General features: G+C 39.8%; 1 protein-coding gene across 6 annotated transcripts in view; it reads left to right on the top strand.

Annotated features, from left to right (window-relative positions):
* The window catches only part of LOC129731509 (monocarboxylate transporter 2), a 50,970-nt gene extending 35,583 nt beyond the window's left edge, over nucleotides 1–15,387 (top strand). For 5 of the 6 annotated variants that reach the window (XM_055691575.1, XM_055691576.1, XM_055691578.1 and 2 more), the window contains 8 exons: nucleotides 5,246–5,791; nucleotides 5,853–6,277; nucleotides 6,337–6,539; nucleotides 7,842–8,070; nucleotides 8,125–8,303; nucleotides 8,366–8,588; nucleotides 8,655–8,886; nucleotides 13,772–15,387. In XM_055691575.1, coding sequence (XP_055547550.1) covers nucleotides 5,246–5,791; nucleotides 5,853–6,277; nucleotides 6,337–6,539; nucleotides 7,842–8,070; nucleotides 8,125–8,303; nucleotides 8,366–8,588; nucleotides 8,655–8,886; nucleotides 13,772–14,030 — 2,296 coding nt within the window. In that variant the 3' untranslated portion in view covers nucleotides 14,031–15,387. The remainder of the gene's footprint in view (nucleotides 1–5,245; nucleotides 5,792–5,852; nucleotides 6,278–6,336; nucleotides 6,540–7,841; nucleotides 8,071–8,124; nucleotides 8,304–8,365; nucleotides 8,589–8,654; nucleotides 8,887–13,771) is intronic. The other variant, XM_055691580.1, reaches the window with a different exon arrangement.
* Nucleotides 15,388–16,411: the final 1,024 nt, after the last annotated feature.

Raw genomic sequence — 16,411 nt, forward strand, 5'->3', positions numbered from 1 at the left:
CCCGCTGTGCACCTCTCCGTCTCGTCCCTGACGGATTGGTTTCAAGAACCATCTTTACCGGGCTGTCGTTCGACATCCTAACAACATGCCCAGTTAACCGCAACCTGCCATCAGCGTCTCGCAGATGGTTGACTTGATGCGGCGACGAGTTCTACTCGATCGGAGCGTCCTCCGGAGACCAAAGTATGCACGATTTCCTGCCATAATGCGCCGTTGAATTTCTCTGCTGGTACCGTTGTCGGCAGTTACCAGTGAGCCCAGATACACGAACTCTTCGACCACCTCAGTTACCAGTGAGCCCAGATACACGAACTCTTCGACCACCTCGATTTCATCACCACCAACTTGAACTCGAGGTGGGAGGTTAGCACTGTCTTCTCGTGAACCCCTTTCTTTCATGTACTTCGTCTTCGTGGCATTGATGACCAGTCCAATCCGTTTGGCTTCGGCCTTTAGTCCGATGTACGTATCCGCCATCTTCACAAAGGTCCGAGCCACAATGTCGATATCGTCGGCGAAACCAAACAGTGGAACCGACTTTTGGAATATTACGCCACTCGTGTTGATCCCCGCTCTTTCAATGACACCTTCCAGGGCAATGTTAAACAGTAAGCAAGAGACCTTGCCTCAAACCTCTTCGGGTTTCAAAGGGGCTCGAGAGTGCCCCCCCCCCAATACTCGCACTACACACATCACTCGATGTAGTCGTGCATAGTTTGCCAAAGCCGGTCTCGATCGAAGGTGTCGTATGCCGATTTGAAATCGATGAATAACTGATGTGTGGACACATTGCATTCGCGGCCATTCTGCATAACCTGCCGAACAGCGAATATCTGATCCGTGGTGGCGCGGGTACCCATGAATCCCACCTGTAGTGGCCCACGAACTGCTTCGCAAATGGTCGACGGCAGAGTATTTGAGAGAGTACTTTGTAGGCGGCGTTCAGCAGAGTGATTGCCCATTAATTACAGCACTCCAGTTTGTCGCCCTTTTTGTAGATGGAACACACAATACCTTCCATCCACTCCTCCAGTAATCGTTCTTCTTCCCAAATCTGACCCAATGCACGGCTCTAGTCAGTGTTTCTACACCGTATTTCAATAGCTCGCTGGGAAGTTGGTTAACTCCAGCCTCTTTATTATTTTTCAGCCGGCCGATCTCCTTTTCCACCTCCAGGAAATCTGGGGCTGGTATCTTGTTGTCTTCTGCTCGTGCACCAAGATCAGTTGCCACACCGTCCTCGTGCTCTACTGCATCGCCGTTCAGATGCTTATCGAAGTGCTGCTTTCACCTTCCAATCACCTGACACTCGTCCGTAAGGAGGTTGCAGTCCAAGCTCCTGCATATATCGGCTTGTGGCACGTAGCCTTTGCAGGAGCTGTTCAGCTACTCGAAGAACTTCCGAGCGTCGTTAGCTTGATACAACTCTTCCATCACTACGCGATCTCGGCCCTCTTGCTGGCGCTTCTTCCTTAGGAGGACTGAGTTTTGGCTGTTCCGTGGCCTGTCGGTGTCGTTCCACGTGTTGCCTGTGTTGCGTTCTTTTCCTCGACTAACCGTTTGCATTCGCCGTCAAACCAATCATTTCTATGATTCTGAGCCATCGTACCTACACGCAAAACTTTTCCTTATTACTTTAAAAGCAATAGCGCAAAATTACCTTTTAGGTAACAAATATATTACTTTAAAAGCAATAAAATTCTTCCCCAGTTAAGTAACAAGACATACTGTCATATATTCAGCACGTGTTATGAGAGTACGACTATCTAATATAGTCGTTTCAACCACATGCAACGTTTTTTCTGTCGAAAAATGCTCCCTATCCACCTCAAGTCAAAAAAAATCACACACCGTCGCATAAGTTGCACATGTTACAAGTTTTTTCAATCTCCAATTCATCCGGTGGGCGTGTATTAGTTCGCTCGTTGTATGCATACGGAGTAGCGAAAAAATATGACAAGAGCTGCCAAGCAACATTTTCCCCGTCATAGAGTATGCAAACGTTGATGATTTCAAAGACTTGAAATGCGCCTTAAAATGACATCACGATCTGTAAACTGCGTTAGAAAAAAATAAAAACATTCGCTTTCTTGCAAGCTATTTACAGCACATAATCATTGGTTCATGGAAACTCATTTGGACCTGTTTGAATATACAAAACTCGTGCCCTTCCAGAACAATATTCGCAACTTCGGCAACTCTGGTCAGACAGTATTACATATTTCCATTTCAAGTAAACACTGGGGGACGAAACGAAAGTGTTTCTAATTGGACATTTGAGGTTGACGGTTGAGATTCTGATTATGTGTGGATGAAGGGAGACAAAAATGAACCAGATCGTTGCATCAATACAAATGCAGCGAGTGAAGTCTTGCCAACACATGCATTGCGGTGCTTGGCTGTATGTTCTCCTGCAGAAACACATACAAGCGTGTGGCCGTCATAATTTTTATTACTTTTTGTTTGTTACTTTTTGTGTATAATGCGCAGTCATAAGACACAAAAAGTAACAAAAAATTGCCCAAAAGTAATAAAATATTCCCCGTTTGCGTTGGGTGTAGCGCTAAAGCAGTGCTACTTTTGACGGATCGGATGCTCGGATGCTGGCGGATCGGATCGGATCTGCAAGAGTAGCTGCGCCAAGCTGCTCTTCCGTTGGTAGCGCTGCCTTTAGCTGCTGCGCGTATTCCAGGCTACCGGTCTTACCAGTGTTTGTTACATAGTGCGCTTGGCACGAGGGTGAAGTTTACCAGACCTCAAGATGTAGAATGCGTTGGAGGCATGACTTCCAGCTACAATACGCCTATGGATCCTTCAGCTGTCATTGTTGTCTGACGTTGATCCTAGATACACAAATTCGTCAACTACCGGAACTCATCTCCGTCGATTACGCACGTGACATAAAACATTCAAGCGCAATGTTGAGAACAGGATGCAGAAAAGACCGTCACCTTGTCGAATTGCCTGCGTGTTTCAAACGGGCCTAACAACACGCCCGAAATCTTCACTTACACAGTATTCCATCCATCGGGGCCTTGATTAGTCTTTTTGAAAAGTTTTGCATGGAAACCATTTTCGTCCATAAATTTCCATAGCTTCCACAGCACATCGTCGATACTACCGTAAGCGGCCTTGAAATCGATAAAGAGGTAGTGCATGTGGACCTCATATTGGTGATACTTTTGGAGGTTCTGCCGCCGTGAAGACTTGGTCCTTCCCATTTCGCTAACTGCGAGAATTGTGATGTCTCGGTAGTTCTCACATTATAACTTATTGCACATTCTTGTATATTGGGCATATTACTCCCTCTTTCCAATCCTCCGGTAACTCTTCTGCTCTTTTAAGGTATCTTCAACATCACGTATCGTAGGGTAGTATGTTTCTCTCATCCACTGTGCTAACAAGGTGTTTTTTTTTCCGCTGCCGTGGTGCTCTGCCTTTGCATCATTCAAGTAGTGCTGCTTTCACCTATCGATCACTTCACGTTCATCCGTCAAGATTTCTCCATCCTTATCCCGACATATTTCGGCTCGTGGGCTAAAACTTGTGCGAGATGCGTTGACTTTCTTGTAGGATTTACGCGTTTCTTGAGAACGATGCATTTGTTTGCGCTCCAGCTATTCCAGGCGGCGCTTTTTGAACCGGTAAACATAGGTCTGCTGTTTCCGTTTCTGTTTATATCACGCATCACGTTTTAATAGTCCTTTGCTGCAGTATCAATGTCCTGACACTTTTCATCGAATTAGCCGTTACATCGATTCCGCTCGACGAACCCAATTTCGCTGCGCTGTTTATGACAGCTGTTACATGCTAGAGGGGCTTCTATGAGTTCTCCCTCATCTAGCAACGCTGTCTCAAGACTTTGCACATACTCAGTGAGGCTGACACCTTGGTGGGCGACGGTAGCGGATGTTCTTGATAACCGAAAGCCTTGGCGCATTTCGATCATCAGAATATAGTGGTCATTTTGACGTTTGCGCCACGTTCAGACACCGACAATATTCGAAAAGTGCCTTCCGTCAATCAAAACATGAGCGATTTGCGATTCGGTCTGTTGTGGTGATATCCAAGTGTACCGATATGGGAGGGTATGCTGGAAGAAAGTATTACGTATGGCTGCGTTCTGCGAGGCGGCAAAATCATGTCTAGCAGTCTATTGTTATCATGTGACTCGTCCAGCCGTGACATAGGAACTTGAGAGGACCGGAGCTAGGTTAAACGCTTCTTCCAAAATGTCAGCTCTCTATTTGAAGTCCCCATTTGACCACACAATAACAAACGCATGTTAAAATCCGTACTAGAAAACAATGTGATGTACATATTTATATTCGAGTCAAAACAGATATAAATATAAACAAACTCAAACCAAAATTCGAATCTTTGCTGTAATATTTCAAGGTAAAACCCAAATACAATTCAAAATTCTACTCTCTAAACAAAAATTCGAACACAAATTAAAACCAAAATATAAATTTCGAAAATAAAAATCCAATTAAACATTCAAATACATTCAAATAAATTTAAACGTTTATCTGAATGTGAAAAAATATAGGTAAATTCTAATTTTCTACTCAACTACAAACTTAGTGTATAATTAAATGCGTACTTTGTTTTGAAAAAAAAAAGTATATGCAAATCAAAATACTAATACAAATCAAAAATCAATCACAGCACAGGTCCAAACACGATTTTAATTCCAAATTTGTATTCAAATACAATTCAGATTCACATACTGCATAAAGTCAGGTTTAACGAACGTTTATACTGCCGTTCCAAGCATAATTGTCCCAGCGTGCATAAGGTTTGTGTAGAACATGGGACAACTATGATTGGAACGGCGGTATGTAGGATAGGTAAACACCGAGGTAACTCTTGAAATTGTGCAAAAAACGTTAATGAAAAATGCACAAAAAGTAGGTCATTTCAATTTATAGAATCGCGTAAAAAGTGGCTGAGAATGAAAAATTAGCGGATGGAGAAATAAACTGTTACTGTGTTCATGTATGAACATATTGTAATGGTAACTTCGTCTCAATCGTAATTTACTTTTTCGAGAATTCAATGACACTTACAAAGTATTATAAAAAATGTATATCATTGGTGTAACGGCAGACGAATTTTGCATGTAATTGCTTGAAAGGCTAATGCGTCTCAACTCAATATCCCAAACGCTATCATAATTGATGTCGCTTGTCATCTCAGTGCACTAACTGACTCCCTGTTTTTTGCATTCTTTTCATTTCAGATACGGCTGGGTGATTGTGTTTGCGTCGTTTATGTGTAACATGATAGTAGACGGTATCGCATATACCTTCGGTGTGTTTCTAAACGATTTCGTCCAGTACTTTGGTGAGGGCAAGGGTACGGTCGCATGGGTGGGTAGTTTACTTAGTGGGATGTACTTAAGCGCTGGTCCAGTGGTATCGGCGCTTGCGAACAAATATGGCTGCCGAGCAGTCTGTATAGCTGGTAGTATAATCTCCTGCGTGGCATTTGCTCTGAGTACCTTAAGCACGAATGTGACTATGATGATGCTAACCTACGGTGTCATGGGTGGTATTGGGTTCGGTTTTATCTATCTGCCTGCGGTTGTGGCCGTTGGGTATTATTTCGAGACGAAACGTTCTTTAGCGACCGGTATTGCTGTTTGCGGGTCCGGCTTTGGTACTTTCGCTTTTGCACCACTAGCCAACATGCTGCTGGAGAACTTTGACTGGAAGAATTCCACTTTGATATTAGCTGGACTAATATTGAATTGTGCAGTATTTGGTGCTATGATGAGGCCATTAACGTAAGAAAAGATTCGCCATGTTTGTACTCAGTAAAATAATCCCATTTTCTAACATGCGCAGGTATCCAAAGGAAGATAAGGTAAAACCTTTAATGCAACGTATGTACGAAGAAAAACGTATGCAGATGGAACGTGGCTCGATTGGTGGTTCCTATTTCATGGTGCAGTTACCTGACGGTACAATGGAGAAAAGACTGAAGGCTCCCCTAAACGCCGATCCCGGTGTACATTCGAGCCTGGCTCTAGATCAGCTTGCCGCACAACAGAGTGGTATGCATGCTGTGGCCACGCTACCCACCATTACCGAATCCAAAGTTCAGGAGCAAAATGGTTCCAGTAACTCTTCGTCAGAGTCCAGCCAAATAGAAATAAAGAAACCGTTGCAGCGAAAACGCACCGCCAATTCCGAATCCGATGCCAACGAATACGGGGCTAATAATTTGCCACGTAACGCTTCACAACCGGCATTCACTAGTCATCAATCGGGTATGGCTTAAACAAACGCTAAGTTCAGTGTAGAAACTGCATTATGTTTGTATTTTCAGGTATTCCGAAAAATGGATCCGTTCCTACGTTCGATCGTGTTCGTAAACATTCGACAGGTGAAAGATTTAAGCCATCCTTGGCTGCTATCAAAGCAAGCTCTAGAGGTGATGTTGGTAGTAATGGAGATGTACGTAAAACTATGCATTTAAAACTGTCACGCGGGTCTGTCACCAGCAGCAAAAATAATAACGCTGAAGATTTAGTTAGTAGAAGCCACTTTTTTATTCGTTTTATTTAAATTTCTTAACCTTGATTTATATACTAATTTTGAGTGTGTTGGAGATCGATAAGTAGCTATATGAGTGTTCTTCCAGTCTCTACTTGCGACTGCATTCTTTTTTATTTGAAATCAGAAACTTATAATTACACAGCTATGTTCCTATGGTTTTTTTTCTATTATAGCTATAAATAGGGCTCTAGTGCTTGCATCTCGATTCCATTAACCTACAGTAGATACAATATATAGCCTATCTGTTGGAACTTGAGCTCTGGTTTCTTACACGGAATGCAATTGTTATTATCGTAACTATAATTAGATAACAAATTGATTTCAATTAGCACAAACAAGCTACCGACCTGTTAAGGTGTGACCAACAAGGTGCAAACTGTCGCTTGTATGTGCTAGGTTATATAGTTGCGCATAATTGTCTCATGCTCTTGCGAAACTTTAATAAAATAATGTTAGTCACTTCGGGAAAGTGCGACAAGCGCAGCTGGTGTGTTCTAATAATTGGTTTTTATTCTTTTTTTAAATATTTTCTCAGGTTTGAAATGAGCAGTAAAGGGCATTCTAATCGGTGTTCAGCGCTGTTATTTACTGATTTTTCTACTGATCCTCGCTTATTTGTTGCTAAATGCTAAATTATAGCTGACAGATAAATAAAATTAGCTACAAATAAGCCCAGTAGTCAAACATTCATCATTTGCTCCACGACTTTGATCATTTTCGTTTTTATATCGTTTCATTCATTTTTGTATCAATACTTACATATTACATAGGAATTATTTGAATCTCAAGTATTCCGGTTTTAATACTGTTGTATTCTTTTTCATTTCTCTAGTTGCTTAAATCTAGCTCAAATGCAATTGTCTAAACCTCACTGTTGGTCCGTAATATTTGGTAGCCATTGAATTAAAAAAATCCAACATTTAAAATTGACGAATTGATCAAGTTAAGCCATAAATTTGAATCATAAATAGAAACAAGCAACTCAATTTCCAAACAAATACAGTTTGTCAAAAATATCTCTGATGTACGCTGGAAAATCCCTTTCTTCACAAAATTTTGTCAAACGAACCTAGTTCGAAACGACAAACTGAACCTGATGCAATTGTAATTCATTTCACCAACATACTTCACTGTACATATGCATGCTGCTTTCAATACATTTCAATTGCTTGTGAGTGTTAGAATTCTCCACACGTTAACCGACTGCTGTCTAATATTACATTTTTTTACACGGGATCCACTCGTGTCGGTTCTTTTGCTTTTTTTTTGTTTCAGGATGAAGGTAGCAGTTTCACCTCTAAGGCGTCCCTGAAAGCTGACCGACCAGTGATGGTTCGTCCCCTGTCTCGCAAGGATATTTTTTACTCGGGATCAGTTACCAACCTAAAAGAATTTCAATCACAAAAATCGCTCACTAACTATCGAAATTCAGTTATTTCGTTAACAAAGTTTGAACGTGAACATAGAACCGATGTTCGCGACGATGTGGAGAAAGGCGCAGAACGTATGTTGTGACTCAGTGGGTTTGAAAATGTTTTGAGTTTTTCATTTTTTATAGAATATGACCTGTGTCCTTGTCTGGTGCTACCGGAATCGTTTAAGAATGCAATTGGAGCTATGATGGATATGAGTCTGCTCAAAGATCCGGTGTTTATGATGATTGGCATTTCGAATATCTTCGGTATGGCTGGATTATATGTGCCATTTGTATATTTAGTAGACGCAGCCGTGCTCGATGTAAAATTATGACCTTCTCAACGCAAGTAACAGCGCTTATCCAGTATTTTTTTATGTTTTAGGGAATTGAACAAAACTCTGCCTCCTTCCTCATTTCCATCATCGGAATCACAAATACTGTTGGTAGGATAGTGTGTGGATACATTGCCGATTTCCCGAAAGTGGATGCCCTGTTTCTGAATAACATTTGCCTTGTGATATCTACGTTCGCGGTTGCATTAACACCGTTCTGCCATAGCTATGCATCGTATGTGGCGATGGCTATTGGTTTTGGTATAGCAGTGGGTAAATGAACAAAAAAAATTTTAAATGTAATCGAATGCTTACCTATTATTTTCTACAATTCCCTAGCTGGATATATCTCGCTGACGTCAATTATTCTAGTGGATCTATTGGGACTGGATAAACTCACGAATGCGTTCGGGTTGCTGATTCTGTTCAGAGGAGCGGCCACAATCGTTGGTTCGCCGCTGGCCGGTGCACTGTACGATGCCACGCAGACGTACTCAATTCCGTTCTTCGTCGCCGGTGGTCTCTTTGGTCTGTCAGCTATTTTCAGCTTTGCCGCTCCAGCCATGAAAAGGTATGCAACCGAAACGTTTTTGTGACGAAATAACTGATTGACTTCTTGTTTTTAACCAATGAACTTTTATTTATTCATCCAAGAGCTTTATTACACCATCAGTGAGGAGTTTCACTTGGTCTTTCAACAGCTTTATTGTCAATTCAGAACTAGATTGTAATGGCATGAATTTGAGAAAATCTACAGGGTGACAAAAAAGTCCGGTCACACAGGAAAATCTCAATATTTCAAAGAATAAGAAGAAAATCTGAATCTGGCTTTCATAGCTTTATTCAGTAACTCATAAAGATACTTCACAGACGATATCTCGGAATTACACCACCTTTCTCTGATCGAACCAGCTTCAGACGTCTCGGAAAGTCGTCGCAAGCGGCGCGCACTTGCTCCATCGGCATCTCGTCTCAGATTTTCGTGATAACTCGCTTGAATTGCTCCAAATTTGTTATTTTATAGTCGTTCAGCTTCGACATCATGTATCCCCACACGAAATAATCCAGTGGATTCAGATCCGGAGACGACGGAGGCCATTCATTCTTCGAAATGAAATCGGTCAAGTTTACCTCACACCACACCTGAACAACCTTTGCGGTGTGGGATGGGGCGCCATCTTGCTGGAAGCAGTAGTGATCGTCTTCAAACAATAGTTCAGCTTGAGGCAGAACATTTTTATTCAAAACCGTGTCCAGGTAGTACGCTGCGTTGATTTTGACCCCTTTATCAATAAAAATAAGAGACAGTTTACCTCTCTTGCAAATGGCTCCCCAAACCATCACTGACGTCTTATTTTGGAACCGGGAAACGTTCAGCTTGTCCGCAGGAGCTTGCTGGAGGCTCACACTCCAAACTTGATCATTTTGGCGATTGACTGTTTGCTCCAAAACGAACAGCTTCTCGTCCGAAAAAATAATCTCGTCATCTGCGCGCTAACCGAGCAACTCCCGCGACCGTTGGTACCTCTTGTCCTTTATAGCTTTGGTAACCCCATGAACCACCTGTTTTTTTGTACGGTGTAAGTTTTAAATCCTTGCGCAGAAGCAGGCGGATTGATTCTCGGTTCGTTTTAAGGTTCCTGGCCAGCTTCCGTGCAGATTGGGCGGGATTCCGGCGAATCCGGTCTCGTATAATCTTTTTCAGCCTTGGAGTTCTCACAGACCTTGGTCGTCCAGATCATGCCTTGTCCTCGGTGCCTCCGGTCTCTAGCTACCGATTTATGGTCCGGTACACGAATTCCCGGTTGATTCCGAGCGGTTTTAAGTGTTTGAATATGTGTCCGAGTTTGTACCCTTTCACATATTCAGCGATAACAGCTGCTCTTAACTCTGCCATGGCTCACAACTCAATGTAAACAAACTGCACAGAAACGGAACTCTGCCTCATTTGACATATATTTGACATGCTCATTTGACATATAGATGGCACCAGAGAAATGCAACGTGTAGGCTACAGGCGACCCCAAAAAAAATGTGACCGGACTTTTTTGTCACCGTGTATTATTAAGTTTAAAGGCTCGATAAACCATTTATAGTTATCATACAACCACGTGAAGTCTTGTATGATAACTATAAAAAAAATCATGAAGCTTTGTATGATAACTAAAATTGAATAAACCATATATAGTTATCATACAAGACTTCACGGAGTACAAAATAAAATTGTATGACATTGATTATTTCGCGAAATTTTCCATTTAACTGGTTTTTTGCGTCGGGGTGTTCTAAAATTTCAAACGTAATGTTCAGCCTTTTGCGCAATATTTTTAAACAGAAAAGTCATAGATTGTATAATCCCTAAAGCCCTAAATTTTTCCGATAGCATTGTTAATGAAATTCAAAAAAAAACTGATCGTATTTATTGAATACAACTGCAAGTGAGGCAATTGAGCTGTTCTGTTAAGTTGATTCACCGGAAACAAAAAAACTGGGAAACTTTGTTTAAATTAGATAGTCACGTACAATTTATGACATACGAACTTTACGTTGCTGTTGAAGACCAGTGCCTGTGTTGCGTACTTGTTCGCAGTCAATGCTTTGTTGGATGTTCTACACTGCTTATACACTTAAATTTGAACTTTATAGCTGATAATTTCATTGAAATATTTAAAAAGTTTTCAGCAGAATTTTCAAGAACTTCAGCAAACGAAATGTACCAGTTTACATTAGTTCGATATTTTTGCAGAAGTTTTTTGAACTGTTGGGAAGTTTGCTGAGATAAATTAAGTGTATACTGCAGTTTTTCTTTTGCGAGTACTATTCTAATTCTGCGAGTACTAATTTCTATTCTATTTTGTGAGTCCAGTTAGAAATAAAGTCACCCGTCGTTATAGTCAAATTTTTACCCAGGAGTTTTTGCCTTCAAAAGTAATTCAAACTAACTTGAAAAAGTTATTAAAATTCAAAATGAGGGCACTTAGCGACGGCGGAATCTTTCACATAATAATTTGAACATCTTCTTGTGAGCACAATTCCATTTTTTAAAGATTGCTACAAAAATACATATTTCCCAAAATATGAAAAATTACTCCAACTTTAAAACCGGGTGAGAATTCAGTAGAAGTTCAAGCTATTAACTCCAGACCTTGAGCTCCATGCAGGATGCAATAAGTCATTGTTCTGTGATGATTCTAAGCATTTCCGTCGAAATAAAGAGTCTTCGTATGACACGCCGTCGAAAATACAGAAAAGCTATGATTTTATCTCTACCTACCTTCTTGCACACATGGAAACTTTTTTCGATACTTCCAAATCTCAGTAGATATTTTTTCATTAGAGCAGAAAGGTAGAAGAATTATTCCATTGATAGTAAATGAACTCATTTCCTTCGAAGAAAAATCAATTCTTATGACTTAATATCATTTTCATTTTTCGTTGTTATACATATACACAATTGATAAAAACTGTGTCGATCGAATGGAATCGATCGATCGAATCGAGCAACTCTTCAACCGTTTTGCGTAATTATGTTGTTCATTAACTATTATCTAGTTCAATGACTATTGGAACAAAATCAAACTTACACACTTGATTCATCTCGGCAAACTTCCCAACAGCTTATCGAGCTCGGCGAACTTTTTAACAAATATCAGCAATATATTTCGACGAACATTCAGCAAATATATCGATTTACCGTGAACCAGCAAGTTATGACATCTCGTCTGCCGAAGTTCATGAAAATTCTACCGAAAACATGTAAAACAGTTCGCTGAATTTATCAGCTGTTGAGTTCTCGGCAATAAAATCTAAGTGTGTGTGAATTTGCGAGCAATAAAATCTAAGTGTGTGTGAATTTGCGAGGGTTTTTTTTACGATAAACGCCTGAATTTATACATTGTCAAACGCTTAACCCATTTTGGACCAGGTGATTTATCGAACAGAACTTTAGAATTTTTTACGCATAACTGAGATGTGATGTGATAGTCATATTCCGTTTTGTACCTAACATTCTCAGATAGCTGAGAATGTTAGGTACAAAAAAACCTAGCGGGCACCCCTCCACTGCCATTCCGTAGCGAGGGAGCGTTTCGCACAAACGTGTTCAAAAACACAATTTTTAATTATTGTTTAAAAGCTGAAATAAAAACAATAGAAACTGTTGATAATAATATATTCAAGAAACTAACAGATGACATTGTGTTTGTACCATTTATCAATGATCTGCAAGCATATTTTTTCACGCTTAGGCCCACTGTAGCGTAAAAACTCGGTTGTGGAAAGTTGAAACAACGTTTTCCATCATTTTCTTCTTGATTAGAACAATACAAGCCCGCAGCATGGATATCACGTTGGAGAAAAATCGGGATCAAGATTCGGTCCATAATGGGTTAACAATGGATGGTGAACAGTTCCTATGAAAGACAGAAGTCTATAATGTGTATTATTATTGTTCAGCGCTTGGAGTTCATGGATTTCTTTCAAATTAGAAGCTGTTGAACCGAAATATTCTGAGCGATTCTCGCTGAAACCAGACCACTACATGCACAAGGTCTTTCGAATTTGATATAAATACACAGAATATAGAAATAGATAAAAACCGATAATGCCATTTTTGTTTGATCAAATTTGTTGACCCCTCAGTCATCAAGGGGTGTAATAGTTTCTAGAAAAGTTGAAATCGCAGCAATTCTCGATGTTTTATGTGATCAATATCTCTGAAATTCGTTATGGAACCTACTACAAGTAGCACTTTTCTGTAGAGAGGAATGATAGGGCTTTCATTCGGAGTTACCAGAATTTCAGCTGCCATATTGAATTTGGCAGTTAATTTGGATTATATCAGAAAAATGCGATTTTGACCCTGTTCGCCTATTATTATATACCTATATTAAATAATTTTTTTAAAAAATAATTATTTTAGCCTGCTTTGCATTTATTTTTAACAGGGGACTGACCAAAATTTATTTTTTTTAATCGTTTAGCAACAAACATAGCTTTCCCTTGTGATTTTTTGAGAGCACACATAATGTAAAGAAGTTTCTGAGCTTTATCTCAAAAGTGATGGAAATTTACATTGGACTGTTATGCATTTATGGGCAATTACTGTTATAGAACGTATGTTTCATTAAAACAATATTCAGTTTTTTATGCTGTCTAAAGTTCCTCTCTTTATGTGACAAGTCCAAGTTTGTCTTTTCACCATGAAATGGGGTTCGAGTTATTCTATAAATTAGATAAAAGCTCTGCCACACCAAATATTTCTCAAGGTTGCTGTGAACATAAAATCACAATAGCCTCACAATTACAATTCATTTTCATTACACAATTTCTACAGTCGACATAATTTTCAATGCTTTGTATAGTTCACGTTTAACTACTAATTTGCGTAGTTATTCTTTTCTGTTACCTATCAATTATTTTTTTTAATCAAAATTTTCTTTTCTCTCGTGAAACAGATTCCGCAAACAGGACGAGGTGCCCGTGCACGTCGAGGTACTCACCCCGATTGATGAGGAACCCTCGGAAGATCTCGGCGATGACGACGACAAGCCTATCACTATGGTACCAAAAATTGTCCAAACCGCTCCAAGTCCATCCACGGAACAGCCCGTCAATATCACCTCAGCAATCGCCAACGACGAACGGAAGCCGCTGGCAACCGTGAATGGGAATGCCAGCGAAAAGGAAATCAGCCAGATTGAGTCCGTACTGTAGTCTTCACCGATCGCTAGCGTTCAATCATCTCTAACAAAACTAACTCTACGTATAATTGGTTTTGCACGCTCTTGTGCTTAGAATTGTATATTTAATATTTAGGATGAACGTGTTTTAATTATATTATTTTTAATTGAAACCAAAACAGTGTCATACAATGAAACGTGTCTGTGTGTATAACAACCAGAGTATATTAGAAACTAGCTGTTTGCAAATGAAATAAGGAGCGATGTGTGATTATGATGCATACGAAAATTTCCAATGCGTTACAGACTTTTATATATTTTTTTAAATTTTCCGCTAATAACCAGACATGAAAAATGATGGCGAATCAATGCAGTTAGCTGGTTACACATTTAATCCGATTTAATCTAAACTCAAATGGAAAACTATAAGGCAGTTCAATGGTCGATCGAGCTATGAAGGTATAATATGAGTATTAGTTGATTCTAAGTGTATATAGAAGGTGTTATGGATAGAAGGATAAATGTATGCTTGGTGAGATTCGGATTGAGAGTATTGTAACATGGTTCGAGCGGCACGCTCTATTTACTTACTGGCAGATTTGTGCCTCAAAGGTTGAGAGTTACTTTGTGAGGAGTATTTTAATAACACGCTAAAAGCTGCAATGATGAAAATACTTACTTTCAACGCGTTATTTCAATACAAAAATAATCCACGAATAGATCAAAGCTCTATAGAGCGAACAACCATTTGAATGAAGTTAGGTTAGGGCAAAGATTTTATCTCTGAAAGTTGTTAAAAGGCAAGAAACGAATGTAGACATTTGGCATGATATCATTACTGTATTTCAATTTGATCTATGAACCATTCTAAAATTGTTTTGATATTACAATAGTAATAACCTATCGAGCAAAAACGAAGATTAGTTTATCTTAACTTTAAAGTAGATGCTGCAACAAATTTAGAAATAATAGCTAGTACTGCAAATAACAATGTAATTCGCAAAAAATTGCTGTACCCATTTGCGCTCGTCGTGCATTCCTCAATATGACGCCATCGGTTTCTTCGTGGATTCACAAGCTTTTAAACAATAGAACTGCGAGCACGAACATTGAATGCCATACATGCTTGCAAGCTATCGAACTCCAAGCCCGCAAATGAATTCACCTGTGATTTATAACATTTCGTGAAATCTTCGCACAATTATTATTTCTATAACTGGTTGTATCATCGATTCGAATAACACTAATAAGCCAACATTGCGCGACGAGCGACGTGACTATCAGCTGTAGTTATTATTCCTTGAGCCAATGTCGCAATCCCCGACAATGCTGACGTATGCTGAAACATACTATTTGTTAAAAAGGATAAAATATACCAAAAACAAAATTAACATTTGTTTTATTTAATAGTAGTAAGTGGTTAGATTCCTGATATTTCTTGTTCTGCAAACATTTAGTTATCATTAGCTTTTGGTTATGCTCCAGCTCGCCCAGTGTCATTTGTGTAATTGAGTCCTTGCTATGAAATCTCGCAAGCAGTATTGCCACGACTTTTTTTAATAGGTTCCAGCTATTAGTAGCTACTTTATACACTAGGGTCGCTTTTTACGCAAGTTTCTTTTTACACGGCTTTTTTTACGCAGATTCCGGAATTTACGCGGTATTTTGTTTGCGCGGATTTCGGTTGCTCTTCACTCGGAATGCAGAATTAACGCAAGGTTTTTTTACGCGGATTCCGGAATTCACGCGGTTTTTTTTACGCGGATTCTGAAATTTACGCGGTTCTTTTACGCAGATTCCGGAATTTACGCGTTTTTTTTTTACGCGGCACGTATTCCCCGCGTAAAAAGCGACTTTAGTGTATATTGTGGCAAACAGTTTGGTGTTTGTGGTATTCGTGTGCTACTCTTGAATGCGAAGCTAAAATAATTGTGGTTATCAATGATCTTTCTTCAATTTGAAATATCAGGCATATGAATAGGCTGATAAATGTGGAAAAGCCTTAAGGGTTGTATGAAGTGGTGACGTAAGACTAAACAATCTAATGAGAGGTTGTTGATGAGTCGTAGGTTCAAATCTTGAAAGAAACAGGCTATTCGATGTCAAGGTAATCACGCAAGTACGGCTTTCCAAAAATCCCTTACTAAATGATATATTCCAACAATAACAACAATATCGCACACTAGCCTGGGGGGACTAATGCGGTTTCGAACAACTAGATTAGTTGACAGAATTCGTTATCGATATTGTTTTTGGCACATTTTGCATGTTGTAGGATAAGTACAACGAGACACCGTGCCCCAGTGCTGAGTCGAGAAAATTTCCAGCTCGAAAAGATCCTCGACTTGATCGGGAAATCGAGCCCGATTATCACAACCTTGTGGGAAAGCTAGCCGACCGACATCGCTAACCTTA

Source organism: Wyeomyia smithii, chromosome 3 (assembly GCF_029784165.1).
Source record: "Wyeomyia smithii strain HCP4-BCI-WySm-NY-G18 chromosome 3, ASM2978416v1, whole genome shotgun sequence".
Classification (NCBI taxonomy): Eukaryota; Metazoa; Arthropoda; class Insecta; order Diptera; family Culicidae; genus Wyeomyia; species Wyeomyia smithii.